The sequence below is a fragment of the Salminus brasiliensis genome, chromosome 21, assembly GCF_030463535.1.
Source record: "Salminus brasiliensis chromosome 21, fSalBra1.hap2, whole genome shotgun sequence".
Taxonomy (NCBI): domain Eukaryota; kingdom Metazoa; phylum Chordata; class Actinopteri; order Characiformes; family Bryconidae; genus Salminus; species Salminus brasiliensis.
In genome coordinates, this window is record NC_132898.1 from 26523501 (window position 1) to 26544661 (window position 21161).

The 21161-nt window shown below is 43.8% G+C and overlaps 1 protein-coding gene across 1 annotated transcript; it reads right to left on the minus strand.

The window, feature by feature from the left end:
• Window positions 1–9580: 9580 nt before the first annotated feature.
• kbtbd8 (kelch repeat and BTB (POZ) domain containing 8) lies at window positions 9581–16249 on the minus strand. The gene is made up of 4 exons (XM_072666351.1): window positions 16219–16249; window positions 13823–14030; window positions 11682–12799; window positions 9581–10044 (listed from the first exon to the last, which is right to left on the minus strand). The coding sequence occupies exons 1-4, from the start codon at window positions 16232–16234 to the stop codon at window positions 9581–9583; spliced, it is 1806 nt and encodes a 601-aa protein (XP_072522452.1). The 5' UTR covers window positions 16235–16249.
• Window positions 16250–21161: the final 4912 nt, after the last annotated feature.

Here is a 21161-nt window from a genome sequence, read left to right on the forward strand (position 1 = left end):
TATATACATACACACATTTATGCCATATGTATAAACTGGTACACCCTCTTTGAATTATGTGAATATATATATATATATAGATAGATAGATAGATGTTGATAGATATTGATAGATAGATAGATAGATGTTGATAGATATTGATAGATAGATAGACAGATAGATAAATAGATCCACTACCCAGTGAAAAACATGTTCAAAATAGTGACTTGTCAATGTAAAATAAGACATTTACATTTTACATTTACATTTACAGCATTTAGCTGACGCTCTTATCCAGAGCGACTTACAAGGTCACTCGTATTACAGATGTGGGCCAATGTAGTGTTAGGAGTCTTGTCCAAGGACTCTTATTGGTATAGCACAGCATAGTCACCCAGACTGGGAATCGAACCCCAGTCTCCCACATGATGTGGTAGCGCACTGACAGGTAGTGGTGTTATCTGTTGCGCCACACCAACCACCAAGAGTTAAGAGTTAAGTTAAGAGCAATAAGAGTTTGCTAATTTCATCCAGAGAAAATATAGGTATATCACCATAACTAAGTGTATCACAATATGAGATTACAATTACACCCTCTTTGAAAACAAATAAAAAAAACAAACAAACATGAGAACATCAGTAAAGGCCTGGAAATGACCGGAGCCCTAAAAGAATGCATTTAGTATTTTGCCACCTAGTTTGTTTAGAGTTGTGGGGACCAGTGTAATAACTTTACATGGGGCCCAAAACCCCCAGCAGCGCCCCTGCCCACAGACGTCCTTGCGTTACATATCTGAGATCTTATTAGCGCTGAAAAGGACCAGAAGAACTCAGTCCTCTTTAAGGTTCGCTTCCAGTGTGAACTCTTGACCTACACTATACAGACGTATTGGGACACCTCCACATTCCACCCACAGGAGCGTTCATGACCTCCCGTTCTAGATCCATAGGCATTAATATGGAGCTGGTCTTCCCTTTGCAGCTCTAACAGCAGGTCTGGAGCTCTGCAGTTACTGAGTCAGCAGAGCATCTGAGACTTTTATGCACTCGGCGACCCTGCTCTGTGACTTTACATGCTTTTGCTGAGTTGCTGAGGTTCCCAAACGCTTTGACTATTCCAATAATACCGCTCACAGTTGATTCTGGACTATCTAGGAGGGGCATCATTTCACCAAATGACTTCTTGTTGCAACAGCAAGCTCTGTAGAACCACCCATTCTTTCACTAATCTGCGTGAAGGCAGACTGCATGCTTACTGGCTTGATTTTTATACACCCGACTGAATGAAACCACTGAATGCAATGATCATGCAATGTGTCCCAATACTTTTGGCCATACAATGCATTGTTAATTACACAACTACTGACTTTATTGGCTTGGAATAAAAGGTATAAAGGTATAAAAAAAATAAAATAAAAAAACTTCCTACTTGAAAACCTTAGCAAGCCAAAATTGTTCACAGTGGGGACGACTTGAACCAGACGTCCACACATTTGCATGCGACTGCACATGCCAATGAAGTGCGACTGCAAACTTGAAAGATTAATAACACGCTGTGCAGATTACAGGCGTCTGCAGGAACACTGGCTGACTCGGGCTGGACATATTTAGATCCCACATGTAGCACAGCCTACTTAAGACTATACATAGACGCCGTATGACCATGAGCTTCCTCAAAGTAGGCCAACAGAGCCCTGCGAAAGGTTACAGCAATAAAGCGCAGCCTGTCTGAACCTGCAGACACAAACAAGCGTTTCACTACAGTGGAAAATACACAAGAAAATAAAAACACAGCGAGGAGGACAATGATCCATCACTCTTCCCTGATGAGCAGCACGTTCAGAAGCCTTAAGGGAACAGACTATAATAATTCCTGAATTCCTGAATAATTCCAAACTCCCTCAACCTCCAGCTACGCTAACCCTGCAGAAAGTTTACTGTAACCTTTCCAGAATACCTCTGGAACTTCCAGGTGCTAAAACCTGCACTAGGTGATGGCCGGGTCATCTTCCCTGTAAAGGTCATGACTGATGGAACAACAGTTGTCCCGTACGGTGCACCAGCTTGCACTGCCTCCCTTAAAAGTCATTTTACTGTATCTTTTCCCAAATACTTCCAAACTCCCACAACCTCCAGGTATGCTAAACCTGTGCAGTCATATTCCGAAATAATTCCGAACTCCCTCAACCTTCAGGTGCACTACACCTGCACCAAGTCACAGCAGACGAAACAACAGTAGTCCTGAATATGGGGTACTGAATAACAGTGCACCAGCTCCAGGCGCAAGAAAACAACCTCCATAGAGATCCTTTAAAAAGAGTAACTTTACTGTATCTTATCCCAAATAATTCCAAACTTCCTCAACCTCCAGCTACGTTAATCCTGCAGTTAATCAGGCCACGACTGATGGAACATCACGTATCCTGTATAGCAAACCAGCACCTGGCACAAATACAGTAAGCAACCCCCATAGAGATGCATCCTTTCACAAAGAAACACAGGAACTTTACTGTAACCTTTCCGGAATACTTCTAAAGTCCCACAACCTCCAGGTACACCTGCGTAAAGTCACGCTGGCTGATGTAACATATACCAACTACACTCGCAAGAAAACAACCCTCATAGACACGCATGCTTTTCCAACAGTAACTTTTCCCAAATGATCCCAGACTCCCTCAGCCTTCAGGTGCTAGAACCTGCACCAAGTCACGGCTGGTGGAACACCACGTATTCTGTATAGCGCATCAGCTAGAGGCGTAATCAAACAACCACCGCGAAGGCACGTCTTAGAAAAGATAGACTTCATTGCAATCTTTCCGGAATAATTCTCTGAAAATCTCTGAACCTCCAGGTCTGCTCAAATTGCAAAATGTTAATGGAACAACGTGTACTCTGTATAGGGCACCAGCTACAGGTGAAAAAGGACCCCTCCCCCCAAATAGTGACACATCTGTTAATAAAAAATAAATAAATAATAATAATAATAATAATAATAATAAAGGTACTTTACTGTAGCTTTTCTGGAATAATTCCACACTTCCTCAACCTCCATGTGCTAAAACTTGCACAAAGTCATGGCTGATGGAACAACAAGCCTCCCACACTGTGCACAGGCACTACCATCATAGTGATGCACGCTTTACAAATAAATAAATAAATAAATAAATATTAAAAAATAAACCGCAACCAGGAACTTTACTGTAACCTATCCGGAAAAAAATCCAAACTCCCTCAACACCTCTAGCCGTAAAGAACTGCAGAAAGTCACGGCTGATATTAGATCATGTAGCCTGTACAGTGCATCAGCTACGGGCACAAGTAAACAACCCCAGTGGAGAAGCTTCTTTTAATAATGATGATGAGAAACACAACAACCCCAACTTTCCCCAAATAAATCCAAACTCCAGGCCTGCTAGAACTGAACAAAGTATATAGTATAGTAAACCAGCATCATTCAGAGCTGCAAGTAAACAACCAGCAGTAACTTCACTGTAACTGATCCCAAATATTCCAAACTCCCTCAACCTCCAGGTGCTAAAACCTGCACAAACTCACAGCCAATGCCGTATATCGCAACATGCAGAGGCACAATTAAACAAACAACCACTGCAAAGCTGCCTTCTTACAACACAGCAACTTTACTGTAACCTTCCTTTCCGGAATAATAATTCACAATAATTCAACTCCCTCAACCCCCTCAAATTCGCATCCCAGCTACCCTAGAAGTAAACAACCCCCATGGAGATGTACCCATTAGAAAAACAGTGACTTTACATACTTTTCTGATGCTAATTAGGGAGGGGGTTTGAACACGGGTGCGAAGGCACCCTTGCTGACACAGGCAGGTCGCCAACAGTCACTTTTTAAATTCTTTTATTTTCAAATTATGTGCAATGTGAATTTCACAGTAGAGCTCAAAAGTATATTTACCAAACTCTCATACCATACAAACAGGCAAACAGAGAGACAGAGAGAGACAAAATTAAATACAAACAAAAAAAGAAAGGAAGAACGGGAAAACCAAAAACACTGTCTAGTCGTTCTCTGGTTCAGAGCTGTGGGTGAAACGCGGCGATGAGGTGACTGAATGGCTTTTTGCACTTGCAGCAGGCGACAACACGAGACGCATAGTTTATAAAACTCTTTCAAAGCTTTCTGTACATCTGAAGACAACTGGAGAATTTAAAAACATATATATAAAACAAAAAACAGCACCGCTGTTGCAGTTACTGTCCGTAGGTCTGTAATGCTTTGTGTAATGTTAGAGTGATGTATGTAACTGCACTAGAAAACCATTCAACAAAAATAATAATTAAAAAAAGGTTGATTTCCACATTTTGTGATTCATCTAACAAACCTAACAAAAGCTATTTAAAATAGAAAAAGAAAAATCTGGAAAACAAACAAAATCACATCTATTATTCAAGTTAAGAAAATAACAAAACAAACCCAAACTGTGCAAGTACAGCAAACGTATGTTACAGTATATTACACATATATCAAACCATAGTCAATACAGTACTGGGTATCAGTAATAAATCCTGAGAGTGGTCTGTTTCTCTGGTTCCCGTGCTACTGGGCTTCTTAGCGAGTCTGCCGAGGGGAGACCTATTGCACTGCAGTCGCTGCACAGTCCTGTCCGGACAGTCCAGGGAGCTCTGGGGCTCTGGACGTCAGAGTCTACGGTTCGTCGCTGACCGGACTCGTCAGCTGCTGGGAGTCCCTGCTGCATTTCTGGCCTCCTCGCACAGAGGCCGTCCGGTCCCGATGAGACGCAGCCTCGGCTTGAGCGGAGCGTTGCTTACTCGCTCCCTCATTCCTTCCCTCGCTGGCTGTTTGGAAACGAGAACTCGGCTCTCTGAGATTGCTTTGCCAAGCAGTGAAGTCAGGGAGAGGAAGGGAAGGAGAGCTGGGGAGAAGGAAAGAGGAGCTGAGAAGAAAATGATAAGTGGGGGCAAAAGAAAGAAAGAAAGAAAGAAAAAGAAAAAAACAAAAAAATAAATGGAGTTTCAGAAGGGAGAAAAAAAAGAAAAGAATAAATGCAAAAGAGAGAAAGGAGTGAAAGAAGGGGGAAATGACCGGTGGACTAAAGATAGGGTAGTTCAGAAAGAAAGAAAAAACGGCGTTGACAAAAAAGGCAGAGTAAAAAGATACAGAATTAAAGGAACAACATGAATTTCTTATTCTAGACGTATTCTTGTTATAAAAGAACTTTGTCTTTTGTTTAGTTTTTTCTCTGGTTCTTTTTTTTATATATAATTATAAAAGAAGAGTAACAGAACCAGAGAAAAAAAAAACTAAAGGAAGGAAGGACAAAAAGAGTGAAAGAGTCAGAGGGAAATGCAAAAATTTGAAATTCAGAAAAAATTAGGGGAAAGTAAAAGATAGCATTAGAGGGAAAGAGAAAGAAATACCAGTCAGGTAAAGAAAAATTAGGATAAAAAATAAATAAAAGAACAAGAGGAAAACAATTAAAGATAGAAAAATGGGAATTTTACAAAGACAGGAAAAAGAAAAAGGGGGGAGCAAAAGATGGATTAGAGAAAAAGAACAGAGATAATGAAAAACTGACAACCAGAGAAACAAGAGAGAAGAAAGTTAAGGTGAAAAAGAAGACAGAAATGATGAGTGAAAGAGAAAAAAGAACAAATGAATTAGAGAGAAATAAAAAGACCAACCGAAAAGTGAAAAGTAAAAAAAAAAAAAAAAAAAAAAGAAAAAGAAAAGTCAAGCAATAATAATAATTTACAATATATAGAATGAGAGGAAATAAAGGAGTGGACTAAAAACTAAAAAAGTAGAAAAATAAAGGGGTCAAGCTAAGAAAAAAAAGGGAAAAGGAGAAGCGAAGGAAAAACTAAAAAGATAGAAGAGTAAAAGAAAATCAAACAGAAGGAAGAAGAAAGAAGGGACATGAGGATGTAGTGCAAGATCAGTCCGCCACCAGGAACCTGCATATGATCAATGTAAATAAAACACAAACTCAACCAAACCGAACCCTAACACAATAATGCTCAAACTGACTGAGCTACAACAGGAGGACCTTAAACCCAGCGGCTGTCTTTCAACCCAAACCTAAAGTTCTGTACAAGATTGTCAAAGGAGAAAAAAAACAAAAAAACAAAATAAAAGCAGCACCGAGAAACGATTCATCAAACGAGTCTCCAGGTTTGTGACATCAGAAAATGGACGCATGGAAACAAAACCAAAGGAAAAACAAAGGAGCTCGATAGTCAAACACAGTCTGGGGTGGAGCTCTGTTGAGACTTCATGGAAACTCTTTTCAGAAGTAGAAGAACGGAGAAGCTCGTTTAAAACATCTCCACGTGTCACGGAGAGCAAGGTAAGACTTTAGGGGGCCAAGCACTGAACCCATGTCTCACCATCCGGTCAGCTTTCAACAGGAGGCACACTGAATCTCTGAATTCCAAGAAAATCAAGAGTTCTGAAGCTCTTCGCCGTTCTCTCGATTTCTGATGGCACCTCAAAAAAAAAAAAAAAAAAAAAAAAAAAAAAAAAAAAAAAGGAGCCTGGCCAATCACGTATATCTATAAATATTTACCACCTTAAATCATTTGACTGGATTCTGGTCGGCCCCAGCCTCTGCTAGAACTTTTAAACGCTTCGTTTCTTCTACACAAGGAAGGGCTTTAAAAACGGCTCTGCTTATTGCTGGCAGGAGCAAGCCTGCAACTTCATTACCGCACCAACCTCCCGCTGAGAGGGCCGCCCGTCCCATCTGATGCAAACAGGATTCACGTCTCGGCCACAGTGCCATCGCTTGATCTCTGTGCCTCATGTTCTGCGTTCTAGAGATCTCACGCCTATTGCCTGGGGGCTCATTTCGCATTAATCTCGACTGCACGTGCAACAGGAAAGGGGTGACGGGACGCCAGGTTCATGGGTGAGCAAACCGGGACTTGGGCTAACCTTATTTCGAGCCCCTTTGAGCTCTAAAGTTCAGGGCTGGGTATGAAAATCCAACACTTCTAGAGGAATCCTCTGAATTACTGAAACACTGCAGGTAGGAGAGGCAACAGAACAATATTAATTTTAGCATATCGTGATAAATGGGAGATGTTGGAGTGATCCACAATATCCTCAAGGATATCGCCAGTGCTTAAAGGACACTGATCAGCCGCACAATTCAGCAATTCAGTACCAACAGCGTAATTAGTCTGGTTTAACTGGATGAAGTGCAGGATTGTCAATTTTAAAACACTTCACAGTACTGGAAGAGTCTCTGAACAGTAGTTTTTAAGAATCTGTCACTAATCTCGTAGATTATGATAAATATTGAGAAAATACCTTTAAATATCGTGATGAATTTTACCATATCGACCAGCCCGAACAACAGTACATCAAGAAAAATCGGTTAGAAGTAGTAGTGTTGGTGTTGGTAGGTAGCGGTAGCTAATCTTATCAGCATCAGTGAGCCAATAAGCATGCTTATTCAAAACCTAGACTGGTGATTGGCTAAATTACACGTAGCAAGGATGTTAACACCAGCACATTATGGGCAAATTACAGGAGCCGTTTCTTTCAGGACACTGCAGTTTGTTGCTGAACGTCTGGAATGAGCCAAGAGAAGAATCAGCAGCTAATTCTGCAGCACATTTACTTTTGATTGAGGTCCTTATTTAAACGTCATGTCATTAATGTGTCATTTGTTTTATTTATGATTTTTTTACCTCATTAGAGAGGTGGTAACGATATCTATAGTGAAACATGGGAGAACAGGCAGTGTTGAAAACATGCTACTGTGTTCCCATACAAAAAAAACCTAAAGAATTAATATTAGCTCTTGGACAATTTGGTTAGAAACGAATTGGAGGCAGCCTTCAAATCACTGCTGCATCCATAACACAGAGAGAGAAAAAAGCGATCCAGCCCTATGTTTACGCCAATCCACGTTTTTACCACCGGTAAAACAGCTAGCCCTACTGGACAGCCATCTTCCATGTAAGACATGCTGGACTGGAGGTTTTATCAGCTGGACTCAACTGTGCTTGGTTTCCCGAAACCACCTCTCACTGCCAGTTCAGATGATGATCTTAACACAAAGATGCTTCTGAACCACTGGCATGAGCTCCATCATCACGGGCCTTCGGGTCAGTATCTGCCCACGTCTGCAGTTAACACCCCTGCTTAGCTTTTCACAAGTTAGCGCTCAAGGTAGCTCACAAACCCATGAACCCGGCTCCACAGTACCCGATACCGGCCCGCTCTTTCTTCTCTCCAATATGGAGACCAAGTATAACATCGCGACCTGACTAAAGACGTAGCTGGTGACTCAAAACTGCAAAGATAAAAGCAGCAATGAAGATGTGAGTCATGTTTAACCTACAGTAGAGCTCCTCAGACATCAGCGCTGCACAGTTCAGAAGGGCTTTCTGTTCTTACACGCCTGACTCAACTCAAGAAGGGTCAGCTGGAGAGTTGTATGGCCATGTAAGAGCAGAGAACTGGGCTAAGGAACACTGAGACGCATTTGGAAAGACTTGCGTGGAGACACCAAGCTCAACAAGCGACGTGACAAACTGCAGTGGCCGCGAGAATTTGGATTGACATGGTAAAAAAAGCAACACTACAAAATAAGGGTTTTTAAAAACAACCAAAAAAGCCAAACAGAGGAAACAGCCACGTAATCAAATTGGCAACTCAACTAAATTAAACCTTTAGCACACAGGAGAAAAAACAAAATACCACCAAGAGAGAGCCCTCTAAAGCAGGGGTGGGCAACGAGGGCTGGAGTCCAGCACAGCTTGCTGATTTCCCTGCTCTAACAGGCCCACTAAACCGAGCAAGGTTAAATCAGCTGGTGTAGATAAGCCCAAAACCATGCAGGAATCTGGCCCTCCAGGACCAGAATTGGCCACTTCTGCTCTTAAAAGTTCTGAAATTCTTTAAAAAAAAAAAAAAAAAAAAAAAAAAGAAGAATTATCAAACCTAGCTACCTAACGATGAGCACCTCAGCCCACCATACCCGTATGAATATATATATAGCTATTTATATATTTATTACTTTATTTTCATATTTCTGATGCTGACACACTGCTTGTCCTTTCTCAAAAAGGGTCAACATCGAGGACTGTCCCAACACTGCATGCCAACAAACCAAAGAAAGGAAAAAAAAAAAAACAAAACAGTACAAAACAAATAGCAACCAATCAAATCCCTAAATGCCTTAAAGACAAAGAAAAAACAATGGCTCAACACACGCTTGGGAACAATATGATAATTGCACTTAGTTACGACTGTAAAACAAGCAACGGCGAGGGCACTTTGTGCTCGTCTCTCGAAGGTTAAAATACTGACATACTGTCGTCTTTCCGAGTAGCCCTCGATTGAAAGTCACCGCGGGTTGTTTTTTTGTTTGTTTGTTTTTGTGTTTTTTAATATATATATAAGACTCTTCCCCATTCCGGTGGGTTCTCACGTGTTTGGACAGCACCATATTCGAGTGGACGCACCCAGCAACCTCCTCTATCACCCGAAAAAACAAGCAAATGGAAAAAAAAAAGAAAAAAAAAAAAAAAAAAAAAACAACAACAAAACAACCCTAAACCCCTCCGGCTTCCCTGCCCTCCCCCTCGCTCGCTCAAAGCACTTTCTGAAGACACTGAGGGTACAGCTTTGCCACCACGCACTCGAAGTGGCGGCCGAGGTCCCAGAGGCGATCGGGCGTCTCGTAGATTTTGGTCCAGCGGTCGGCCTCCTCGTCGTACTGGTAGAGGGAGTTCTTGCGGCTGGTGCGGAACACGTGCTCCTCCACCATCACCTGCGTGGCGCGCACAAACAGGTGCAGCTGGCCGCCCAGCAGCAGGGCCTTGATGTAAGGGCTGGCCGCTTGCTCGAAGGGCAGGTCCCGCCGACGGCTCCAGCTGTTCTGCTCGATGTCGTACACCTCCACGGTGAAGGTGCGCTGGTGGTTGCGGCAGATGCCGGCGATGTAGTAGATGCGGTTCTTGTAGAGCGCCGCCAGGCCCTGGCTGCGAGGCACGCTCATGGGGGCCAGGTGGCCCCAGTAGTCCTTGCGAGGGTCGAAACAGAAGAAGTATTCGCCTGAAGGAAGACGGAAAAGACGATGAAATCGTAGAGAACGGATAAGGAGATGAAAGCTGATTTTAGGGGATCTGTAGCCCACTTGCAACAGAAATGGGAAATGAGGGACTGGTTCTGCTGTGTCTGGACTGGACTGGAAGCCGGCTATCTAGGCTCAAGTTAGCTAGCAGGCTAAACACCACGGCACAGACAAAATTTACTGATCCAACTGAGGCTCAAATTACATACGTTTAGAGGATAAAGCCTCATATCGGAGAGTCGAGTGAATGATCACAGGAGTGTTTTCCACTGATTTCAGCCACATTTAGTACAGGTTTGCTGGCCCTGGCTTTAAATCGAACTCAGCACATTGATAAACTCGCAACTACAGTGTTGCCACCCGTTTTCAGAGCGTGACTGATTGCCAATCAGTGATTACCAATCAGTGATTACCCACAGCGCCCCCATCGCATGAATCTCTAAATCGCACATATGGAAACAAGCTTATTTGGCCGTGTACTAGAGAGACACAGAACATAACTTAACACGTCATGAAACCTGTCCTCATATTTAGATCCAGTCAACAATTCCTGTTCTACCCCCTCCCCCCAACTTAGAGTGGGATCATTAAAACAACCCGATAGAGGCCTAGTGTTGTAGTTCAGTGCTGTTCTTTGAATACTTATGTAGCAAAAAAAAAACAAAACAAAAAACTTCAAATTGTTGTTATATTTAAGCATACTGTAAAACTTGGCTTATTAATCAACACAGGATCCACCAGGGAGCTTCCTACCTCAGGTATGGAACAACTGGTCCACCCTAAATATTTTCTTTTGTGCAATTGTTCTAGTTTATATCCATTTCAACTATGGACAAGTAGGAATTATAATCATAATTTTTTACCTGCTAAACTCACACACAGATAGAACAGGGGGCCTTTTCCTCAGCTTGGTAGATCATACTTTGTCCTATATATATTTTCAGACTCACAACCATAAATATTTATTGCAAATGCTCAAAGCCAGTTGCCAATATATGCCTGGTAAAAGCAGCCCTACAAATGTTTTCAATACACTTACATTTCTATACTGACCACATTAGCAGAGTGCTGTAGGATAGAACGCATCACCATTAACCAACCATTCATTCATTACTTCACTCTAATGAAGTACTCCTTTCCATAACAACCCGTGAATACACTGCATATTAGCTCCCTAAGCCATTAAGCACTCAGAAAGCCTTAAAAGGAACACACTGACAATGTCCAAAAGTAAGTGGACACCCCTTCTAATGAATGCATTCAACTACTTTAAGTTCCATCCATTGCTGAAAGTTTTTCTAGTCCATGTCAAGAAGTACTACCAATAGAATAGGACTTTCTGGAGCAGATTAACATGAACCTGTTGGCACCATGCTGCCTAATGCCAGGTGTGGGCTAAAGCCCCCCCAGCACTGAGCTGTGGAGCAGTGGAACTGTCATGCTCTCTGGATTGACGGTTGGTGCTCCATCCAATACTTTTGGAAGGAGTTGTGGTTGAGGTGGGGTGGTGACTAAGGCTCACTAATGCTCTTGTCGCTGAATGCAATCAAATCCTCACAACAAGGCTCTAAAATGTAGTAGAAAGCCTTCTTCCAAAAGCAGGATAAACAACACTCACCTTGGAGCACATAGATCCGATCCTTATACTCTATGGCACTGTGAAACTCCATGGCAACAGGCATGGGGCTGACGGCCGTCCAGCAGTTGTCCCGGGCATCATAGCACTCGACCGATTTCAGCGCGTTACGGCCATCGCCTTCATACACGCGGCCACCAAGGGCGAACAGTTTGCCACAGCAGTGCACCAGCCTGCAGCCTATCCGCGCCCGGAGCATGGGCGAGCGGGGCAACCAGCGGTTCCCGGCGTGCTCGTACTGCCAGAAATCACTTTCCGCCCGGTGATCTATGGACACCTCGCTGTTGCTGGGCCGGTAGCCGCCGGCAATGAAGATGTCGTTCTCGGACGTGACGACGATGCCGACCTCGCGGAGGTCGTTGGGCGGTTTGCAGAGTTTGTAGACCTTCCCCGTGGCGGTGTCCAGACAAGGCACCGTCTGCTTCTTCCCTGAGTGTTTGTGCGCCGCGTCAAAGCAGATGACCATTTCGGACGCGGTCATGCCCAGGCGCTGCGGGCAGCCGCTGGTGCCGTTCAGCCGGCCCTTGTCGGAAGGCTCTTTGGACAGGGCCACGGTGAAGGCAGGAGGGATGCGGCTCAGGAAGGCTTCATCCAGCAGCGGCAACCGGATGCACTCTGCGAAGACCTCCGGGAGGTCGACCTCGCGACGTGGCCGATCGTGCTCCAGCCAGCGGACGATGCTTTCGTACACATGCTCCTCCTTCTCCACGTTGAGGTCGTCGTTGTTGAGAATGCTGACCAGCTGCTCCTTGGTCAGCTGCAGGAACTCCTGCTCGCCCATCACGCACAAGAACTTTTTGCGGATGTAGTCCTGTGAGCGCTCGCGCAGCTCCTGGTGCCCGTAGGCGTCGGCGAACATAAACACCCCGATGCAGTTCTGGGGGTCTAGCCGACTGATCATGAAGTAGGCGCACTGGTCCTGCAGCGCTGGGATCTGGAAGATGCTGGCCGCCGTAAACAGGGCCTGAACGTTGCACTCGGAGAGGGTGACCCGCGAGGTGTAGGCGTAGTCCAGCACCAGACGCATGGACTCTGACTCGACGCCAACAATCCGCACCTCGCGCTGGCTGCTTTCCGTAAGGCCACTAGTGAACATTGATCTAACACGACCAAGAGGAAGATAAAAATCACACTTTTTAAACAGCAAAGAAATGCATACATCCTAAGTTTTATGTACATTGGCATTCATTTCCAAAACACAGCAAGATCAATTATGCTCTCTAGGACCGGCAGCCCATCCCATAAGTGGCACTGGTGCACTGCACTATTAGAAAAGTAGCAAATGTAGCCTCTGTAGCTAACCAAACACAAAATACTAACAAACAAATGCATAAATAAAAGGTTAACAAACCAGAATCATCAATATGGCCTGTGCAATAGTTTGGACACCCAAAAAACAAAGACTTTAATGATTCTTAACAGGGTCTCAGGCCTTGATTAGCAAACCACGTCTTTGACTGTAATTAGGGCTGGCAGCATTATCAAATTTCCAAGCTTCACAAAACTTTGCACTAAATTTAAAACCTTGTACTTCCACCAGTCAAAAGGCTCCTCCAACATCTGAAAATCTAATGTCTACAAGGCAGGAAAAGGCTACATAAAGAGTTTTCAGCTTGAGGTTTTTATACATCTTGAACCGTGAAGATCAAGAAGACCAAAAGACCAGGAAAACTCCTGGATAGAATCACTCATATGCTTGAAAGAAAGGCAAATCGATGCCCCCATATGACTGATAAGTGGTTGCACACAGTTCCACTGACAGCATTGCTTGCAAATCCTGGATGCAAATATCAAACCATATTAAAAGCTCAAAGCTGACCTTTTTCAACCATGGGCTACCTGAAGAGACAAAACAGAGCTTTTGAAATGGCCCTTAAAGTCCTCTGAACTAATCATCATACAAACTGAGGACGGGGACGGACCTCAAACGAGCTGCGACCCAAGACCAAAGAACTTCAGTGCTAAAGGTAAACAGCTTGTAGCTGATACAAAAGATGTTTGCAAGCTGATTTCTGCCAATAGGGTGTTAGAAGGTACTGACTCTGTAAGGTGTCCAAACATTTGCAAAGGCCACGCTGAAATGTATGAAAGAGTAACTGCGCATAGGGAGGAATCCGGTCTACCTGAAATAAGGGCTGATGGCAGCAAGCACATTTCTGTGACAGGAGAAGGTCTTGCCATGATCCACCTCTACGACGATGTCTGTCAGCTGGGCTTCGTCGTACAGGGCTTTGAGCTGCTGGAGGATAGTGCAGGCATGCAGGGCGTCTACTCCGTTGTAGCTTGTGCTTGCAGGAGTCCCATTCTGTACTTGTAACAGCTTTCCAACGTCTGTGATGGGAACAGGACAAATAGAAGTGGGTTAAGAGCTGCAAGACGGACCAAAAACTGACAGTAAATGCTCATAGTACTTTTGCTCAAAATGGGTCAGGACAACATTCCTAACAGAGACCACCTGATACACAGAAGCTGCACATAGCAAAGTTGGACGACATAGCCAAGACAACTCTCAGTTGTTGGATCACACATTAACGGCTCATCAGTCCTTATTGCGCTGTGTTTTAATATGATGCCTTTACCAGTTACTCTTCCACAGTACAATGAAAACCTCCTCTTTACATATCCCAGCTAGGGTCCGAGGGGCATATGGTCAGCCAAGCTACAGCACTCTAGGAGCAGAGATGTTAAGGGCCCTGCTCGAGGGCCCACTTCTGGCAGTCAAGTGAACCTAGGTTTTGAACCCACAACCCTGTGATCAATACTCCAGGCCTCTAGCCACTGAGCCTCCACTGCCCTTTTCGACCTGCTGCATCAAGGCATCCAGGTTCTCGCCAGCCATAAAGGTAAAGGTGCACGTATTTGTTACTGTACAGCGAAATGCGTCCTCCGCATTTAACCCATCTGTGGTAGTGAACACACACACACACACACACACACACACACACACATACATACACACACACACATACACACACACACACACACACACACACACTAGTAAACTAGGGGCAGTGAGTACACACACACCCAGAGCGGTGGGCAGCCAACTCCAGCGCCCGGGGAGCAGAGAGGGTAAAGAGTCTTGCTCAAGGGCCCAACAGTGGCAGCTTGCCGAGCCCGGGAATCGAACCCACAACCCTGTGATCAATACTCCAGGCCTCTAACCACTGAGCCTCCACTGCCCTTTTCGACCTGCTGCATCAAGGCATCCAGGTTCTCGCCAGCCATAAAGGTAAAGGTGCACGTATTGGTTACTGTACAGCGAAATGCGTCCTCCGCATTTAACCCATCTGTGGTAGTGAACACACACACACACACATACACACATACATACACACACACACTAGTGAACTAGGGGCAGTGAGTACACACACACCCAGAGCGGTGGGCAGCCAACTCCAGCACCCGGGAAGCAGACAGGGTAAAGGGCCTTGCTCAAGGGCCCAACAGTGGCAGCTTGCCGAGCCCGGGAATCGAACCCACAACCCTGTTATCAACAGCCCGGCACTTGGTGGGTCCAAGCCCTTCCACTACCGGACGGCCCACCTGTAGAATGTGTCAGAATGTGGAAGATACATGGTGGCAAATAGGAGCCCATATCTGCAATCGCAGATATGCTGTACTTTTACTGCATAGGTGGTCTTTTCTGACAAGTTCAGTGGCAAAAATAGACCTCCTAAAGGAAAAAGCAGGGTTAACCTCACACTGAGTCAGCAAATTTCTTATTCCCCAGCTGTTCATCTCGTCAAACCCCAGCAGCTGACACTGTCTCTTACAGCAAACCATAGACACAGTCTATACAGACATGGTGAACAATAAAGTGGACTGGCATAGCTAGCTAACGTTAGTGGGACGGTTTTGCAGGGCACGCTGCAGCCAAACTAACCGGCCTCTCTAAACGAACTAGCCTAGCTCGTCTATACCCGGCTTCATTCATCACAGAGAGCTCCTTTAAAGCCGGGGAAACACCGGTAAACACCGTTAAAACGTGCCAGAGCTCAATGCTTCTCCCCAACAGAGCCAAACTCATCCCAGCAGGGGGTGGCAGCTAAGCTAACAGCGGCATTTCTCTACAAATCAAACTAAACCTGGAAGACCATCAACGTTTACTAACGACTTCACAAACTCATATCTGCTCCGAAAAGACGACGACAAACCGTCCAAAGTCGTTGCTAACTATTCAGAAGTGAGCCTTGACTCTTAATTCTACCTGCACTTTAAAACTAGGACTTTTTAACCCATACAGACTCAATTGTTTACACAATCGCTGGCCGCTAAGAGCCCAAGCTAATGCTAATGCTAAAGCTAAAGCTAACGCTAACGCTAACCAGCCGTCCGCACTTTTCCGGCTACACTGAAACAATCTCTTGTTTCACCGCGTAAAACACAGCCCCCTTCACCGCAAACGACCCCGAGTAACAGGCGAGGGTTTCCTCTAACCCACGGCGTGTGAATTGACCTAAAAACCTGTGGAAGTAAGTATAAATCTTGAAGAGAGAAACAATCGTGAAGCTCTAACCTCCACCGGCAGCCATTCTCGCCCCGTCTGTCTCACTGCTGCGAGAAAAAACGTCACCGGTGAATCTGAGCCCCGGAAACAAGCAACAGCCAATCAGCTTCGCCGAAGGCCTCCCAGCGACCAATAGAAAAAGGCGGCATTCACAATTTGTCGGGGTGCATCCAAAGCGATGTCACGAACAGGCTCCAGCGAGTCCTGCTTAATTAGACCTGCTGCAGTCAGCAACACGGAGATAAACAGTCTCCTGAATCCAGGTAAAGCCAGTCAGAAGCTCTGAGGCTCCAACCAAGCACTTTAACGGAGCCCCTGAAGTATCAAAGGAAGAACATTAATATTTAGACACTTAAATCGATCGCTCAATTTAATCAATCAGTCTCTTGATTTAACAAACGGTTCCCTCAATTTAATTAATTATTCATTTTATTTAATAAACAGTCCCCTCAAGATTAATAAATCATTTCTCAATTTAATAAATAAATGATTTAATAAATCGTTGCATAAATTTCATAAACCAGTCCCTTGATTTAATAAACAATTTCCTAATTTTTTTCAATTTAATAAATCTTTCCTCAATTTAATTAATAAATCCCCTGATTTAATTTATCGTTGCATCAATTTCATAAACCATTCCCTTGATTTTAAAAACAGTTTCCTCAATTTAATATTTTTTCCTCAATTTAATAAATGATTCCCTTGATTTAATAAACGTTTTCTTCAATTGAATAAATAAATCCCCTGATTTAAAACATTGTTGCATCAATTTCATAAATCATTCCTTTGATTTAATAAAATTGTCCTCTATTTAATAAATTAATCCCTCAATTTATTGCGTTTGTTCCCTCAATTTAGTTAAACGGCCCCATCTAAAGTTATGGATCAGCTACGACACAAATAAAGCTACAAATATGCAAAAAAACATGCTATAATATTTGACAAACCTACAGACATGCTATTATACCCTCAACTTAAAAAAAAATGTTTTTAAAAATGTAATCAAGCTTAATGTCACGTCAATTAAAACTGTGTCTTTCTTGGCATGGTTGAATAACGAGAGTTTGTTACATGGAACTGACAAAAATCGTGAAACGGGGTACTCGCTAGGCTAAAAGCTAACACTAGCCAAACTGGACTACCTCAGCTGAACCAAACTGGAGCAAAACCCAGGTCATAATGGAAAGCAGTGGCTTATTTTCACTGGTAATATTTAAGAAAGCCAACGTGGGGAAGTGAGTCAGGGCAAAGCTAAAAGCAATCTCTACATGTTGCTAATAACACAGGGCGCTGAGAGGACCCAATGAGAGGACAGCAGCGCTATCTGCTTGCTCTGGAATAATTACAGCCGTTTTCTGTTACAGTGTTAAAACTGTGCTGTAATATTTGGGTTCTGTGGGCCATCACTGGTGTCGTAAACCAGTCAGTAAAAGCAGAGCTTATTGTAAATCAGCATGCTTCTTTCTGTAAAAAAATAACAGGGTGGTAAACAGGCTTGTTAAACAACATTAGAGTATTTTTCATCCCAACCAAAGTCACATACTTATTATTTTACTTTAGTTTTGCGTCAAATAACAACGCAAAAAAAACTAATGATGCATTCCTTGGCTTTTCTGTGGGTCCATTCATGAAATTTGAACACAATGAAAAGGGTATCTGGAGTTTCCTGACTATGCAAAAACTGTAAAAACTACAGAAATGGAAATTCGAGGTTTTTAATCACATTAAAATCCAGCTTCTTTTACAATAGACTTTAACAGATGGGTGCTCCCTCTTTTAAAACTGTGGCTCCTGTCCTCGGCTCAGTTTTATCAGTCCTGCACCAACAGCAAATCCATTCTACCACTGCCTGACACTGTAAAATGACACAAAAGGAGTCCAATAAAACACAGCTGCAATCTACGCAATCGATTTCACCTGCTTTTCCCCACTCCCTCTCTTGCTCAGGCTGTGAAATTGGACCTAGCTGCTCTGAAATGAAAGGAAAAACGGCTTCCCGTGGCCTCTGCTAGGCCACAATACTTTATTTCATCCCCCCACCTTGTATTTCTTGCCTATAACCTGCACTTTAGATATATAGAAAGCAATTTCCTCATATAGGCGCTCAAGACGTTCCCCGGATTGTGTTTTGTTAGGACATGAATGGAAAGGCTGGCTTTTACCCATTCCCACCATCACAAAATGCCACCCTCTGTTTGGGAGACCAGAGTGCTCGCAGAAGTGGCCACACAAAAGGAAAATAACTCAAGGCAACAGTTGTTAAAATTCAGGGCCCTCGTCGATTCTCCCAGTAAAAGGTTTTGTGTGTAACTCGGGGGTGGTGGGTATAATCTGTCAGGGTCTGTTACAGGACTGTGTGTGGTGTGTACGAAAAATTGCTTCAGCCTTGCGTGCTAATTTCATTCCAGGGCTTAAAAGAAAGCCTGGAAATTCTGCTCCTTCAGTTCTTCAGTACTACAGGAGGCATTGGTCGCTAGGTTGATTAAAGGAGTAGTTCTGCGAGAAACTAGATTAACATGATTCATGGTTGACCCCAGACACAGTCAATCAGCTAAGACATTTTTGAAGTTTAAAGTTTGCTTTTAGAACAAACTCTGGATTTGGACTGTCACCAATTTCATCTCGTTTCGACACTCGCCTAAAATCTTTATTGATTTCCTTTAGAATTCTATAGAACATTAGAAAAACCATCATTTGGTAAAACAACATGACCAGAGCTCATTTAAACATTCAAGCTAAAACTGGAAGAGTTACTCAAACCCAACAACATCGGAAGACGTTGTTATCTGGTTAATTGCAGGTTGAGGTGTCAGATGACCAAAATTCTGAAAGTCGGGACAACGTCTAATGCAAACGTCGGTTTGATATTTGTTAAGTTGTGGCGTTAAGTAACCAAACTCCAACATCTTCCAAACGTCACATGGCAACATCATATTGACGTAAAAAAATACAGACGTTTAGTGGTGAGGTCTGCTAAACTTCATCATGTCAGCATCTACCCAATGTTACTGCTCCTGTTGGTGTAATGTGGAGGTGTCCCAATACTTTTGTCCATGTATGGTAGATTCCTGATCCTGTTGGTGTAATGTGGAGGTGTCCTGATACTTTTGTCCATGTAGTGTAGATTACTGCTCCTGAAGGTGTAATGTGGAGGTGCCCCAATACTTTTGTCCATGTAGTGTAGATTACTGCTCCTGTAGGTTTAATGTGGTGTCCAGATACTTTTGTCCATGTAGTGTAGATTACTGCTCCTGTAGGTTTAATGTGGAGGTGTCCAGATACTTTTGTCCATGTAGTGTAGATTACTGCTCCTGTTGGTGTAATGTGGAGGTGTCCAGATACTTTTGTCCATGTAGTGTAGATTATTGCTCCTGTAGATGTAATGTGGAGGTGTCCTGATACTTTTGTCCATGTAGTGTAGATTACTGCTCCTGTAGATGTAATGTGGAGGTGTCCCGATACTTTTGTCCATGTAGTGTAGATTACTGCTCCTGAAGGTGTAATGTGGAGGTGTCCCAATACTTTTGTCCATGTATGGTAGATTACTGCTCCTGTAGGTGAAATGTGGAGGTGTCCTGATACTTTTGTCCATGTAATGTAGATTACTGCTCCTGAAGGTGTAATGTGGAGGTGTCCTGATACTTTTGTCCATGTAATGTAGATTATTGCTCCTGTAGGTGTAATGTGGAGGTGTCCTGATACTTTTGTCCATGTAATGTAGATTACTGCTCCTGTTGGTGTAATGTGGAGGTGTCCCAATACTTTTGTCCACGTATGGTAGATTCCTGCTCCTGTTGGTGTAATGTGGAGGTGTCCAGATACTTTTGTCCATTTAGTGTAGATTACTGCTCCTATAGGTGTAATGATGAGGTGTCCCAATACTTTTGTCCATGCAGTGTAGATTTGACTGTTAGGAACAAATGGAGATCTGGATGTGACCAGATTATTAACCAGGGGTTGTGAGATGTTATTGGTTGTGTATTTACTGAAATGAGATGGTGACAACCTAACTCCAGTGTTTGTTAGCAATGTTAGCCTAGCGTCTCTTATTTGAAGCCAAATTTAAGATACCAAACCTGTCCTGGCTGATCGACTGCATCTGGGGTCAGAGATCTGGGGTAAGTAATTAGGTGTGTGTGTGTGTGTGTGTGTGAGAGAGAGAAGAGCAACTGCACTCACTTGGTGATGAATCCCCCCGCCCCCCCCACTCCCTCCAATCCACTCTCTTGCTCCTGCACAATCAGCTGAGAGAGAGAGAGAGAAAGAGAGGGCGAGAGAGCATGCGGTGTGCTGGGCCGGCAGCATTGAATTGCAGAACAGGACGCCACATGGGGAGTGGGACGGAATGCAGTGGAAGAGTGGAACGGGAGGCAGGGGGTGTGATCGTAGTTTAAATGTGTGTGTGTGTGTGTGTGTGTGTGTGTGTGTGTGTGTTGTCTGAGATGAAGGTAATAGGTTATTATAGTCCTCAGGGGACATGTGTACGAGTGTGTGTACGAGTGTGTGTACAAGTGTGTGGGAATGCTGAGTCTCTCTCCGCCACCCGTGAGGAAGCAAATAGCAGCGTGGCAGGAGGCGGCAGTAAATAACCAACTGGATCTCACAGCTACATGTTTAAAAAGTGCTTGTGGACCTGCCCCTCACCTCAGGCCCGAGCAGACAGGTGCTTCAGCATCTGCCACTGTATCTCCCTCAACCTGTCAGCACCTCTGCAGCTCACCTAGAGAAAGGCTGGAGAGGGAGCTACACTGAGTGTCTATTGTGAAGGACCCTGAGAGCTTGATGAGTCCACAGTTGTCACTTTGACTTGATGACTTTTATGCATATTTCCACCGAGGTTCTGGAAGCTTATAAAGAACTAGAGGTCTGGAACTGTAGGAACATTTCCACCGTGGTTCTGGAAGCTTATGAAGAACTAGAGGTCTGGAACTGTAGGTCCATTTCCACCGAGG